This window comes from Musca domestica, unplaced genomic scaffold, assembly GCF_030504385.1.
Source record: "Musca domestica strain aabys unplaced genomic scaffold, Musca_domestica.polishedcontigs.V.1.1 180, whole genome shotgun sequence".
Lineage (NCBI taxonomy): Eukaryota > Metazoa > Arthropoda > Insecta > Diptera > Muscidae > Musca > Musca domestica.
The window spans coordinates 160601-162395 of NW_026712239.1; the positions used below are offsets into that span (position 1 = coordinate 160601).

The 1795-nt window shown below is 39.9% G+C and overlaps 1 protein-coding gene across 1 annotated transcript; it reads left to right on the forward strand.

Moving 5' to 3' along the window:
* Positions 1–687: 687 nt before the first annotated feature.
* Positions 688–1457, forward strand: LOC101887777 (attacin-A-like). Its single transcript, XM_005178493.4, has 2 exons — positions 688–911; positions 1031–1457. The coding sequence occupies exons 1-2, from the start codon at positions 736–738 to the stop codon at positions 1428–1430; spliced, it is 576 nt and encodes a 191-aa protein (XP_005178550.1). The 5' UTR covers positions 688–735; the 3' UTR covers positions 1431–1457.
* Positions 1458–1795: the final 338 nt, after the last annotated feature.

The window sequence follows — 1795 nt, forward strand, 5'->3', positions numbered from 1 at the left end:
CTATATGGACTTTCTGGCCTCCAAGTGGTCTATTTGGACTTCCTGATCCCCAGCTCATCCATAAAGAATCGCTAGCCTCTACTTCGTCTATATGGACTTTCTGGTCTCCAGCTGGTCTGTTCGGACTCCCTCGACTCCAGCCCGTCTATATACCATTTCGGGCCCTCCAGCTTGCGTTTACGGACCCCCTGGCCCTCCAGCTCGCGTTTAGAGACTCCTTGGCTTACCATTCATTTTTGCTCGTTATTATCAAAGTTCTTGCTTTTATCTCGTCTAAGGCGTTTCAAAAGAATTCCCCCCAACATTTTATTTATCACCCACCCACTCACGTCTGCTATGCGACATCTCAAATAATTCGATGACTGACCAGCATCTGTAGACTACATATTAATGATGGCAGGCTACGTACACACAAACCTATACATATCTTGGGGACTTTTTTTGCGATACTTATATCTCACACATTCGTGGGCACATACACATATTCCGACGTATGTATGTATGTATGTATGTATTTCACCAGAGAGGCATTCCCCTTTTGTTGTTGCTGATGAATATGACTAAATGTTTTCAGTTATTAAAAGGGGATTTACATTTGCTTAGTTAATACAAATAAACGGAGGGGGGTCACTTCGCAGAATAGAAGACATATAAAAATACCAGACATGATCAGATATGTCACAGTTTTCTGAAGACTTGGGGAAGATATACATCTGAAGAAAAATAATCTAAAAAATGTCTCTCAACATTGGTGGTACTGCAACGGCCAATCCCAAAGGTGGCCAGGACATTGATGTCAAGGCCATTGGCAAGGTGGGCAATGAGGGTCTGGGCGCCGCTGCTGGTGTCTTTGCCAAGGGCAATGATAAACATGGACCAATTACAACGGGGGCATTTGGTGAAATCAGTTCGTGAGTTTATATTTTTGAAAGAATATTAACTATCTCTCCAAAAAAATATCCTCTTTTCGGGAATTTTTCCAATACCTGAATTTTGAAAAAATCTAAAAAAAATATGTTTTTCCTTTTAGCAATGGCCATGGCTTGACTGTACACCACTCGAATACCCATGGGGTCAGTAAGTCTCTGGGTGAAAATCTGCGCATTAATACCTTCAAAAATGATAATCATGCCGTGGACTTGAATGCCTTCCACAATCGCACCCAATTGCAAAATGGTTTAAAATTTGATGCCGTGGGTGCCAATGCTGCCTGGTCTCATGCCAAGGGTCATTCAGCCACCGTGGGTGTAACACAAATTCCCAAATTCAATATGACCACCTTGGGCGCCACTGGCTCAGCCAATCTATGGACTTCGCCAAATCAGGCTTCATCATTGGATTTGAATGCCTTTGCAAATAAACATATTTCCGGACCATTTAAGGGACATAGGGATATAGGTGGGGGTTTGGGTTTTACCCATAGATTTTAGGGAAATATTTTTTAATATTTTTAAAAATTAAATTATTTACGAATTTACAGTTATTTATAGAAATAAAGAGATTTAAAAAAAGATAAAAAAATCAGATTTTTCTTGAAAATAAAAACCGGCCAATTTTAAGGAAGGGCCCTGTTTTCTCCTTCAAAACTTAAAATTCACCCCCTTTCCTATTCCATTCCATAGTCCTCCATTGTTTTTCATTTCAAAACTTCAAACTTTTCTCCGAATGATATGCCTGTTTCCCACTATTTCCGCTCAATTCAACAGCAGTTTTGTATTTTTGCCTGCCGGCAATGATTCATTTTTAATAATGATTTGTTGTAGCTTTTGTGTATTTGACTGGAGAAACTTACCTC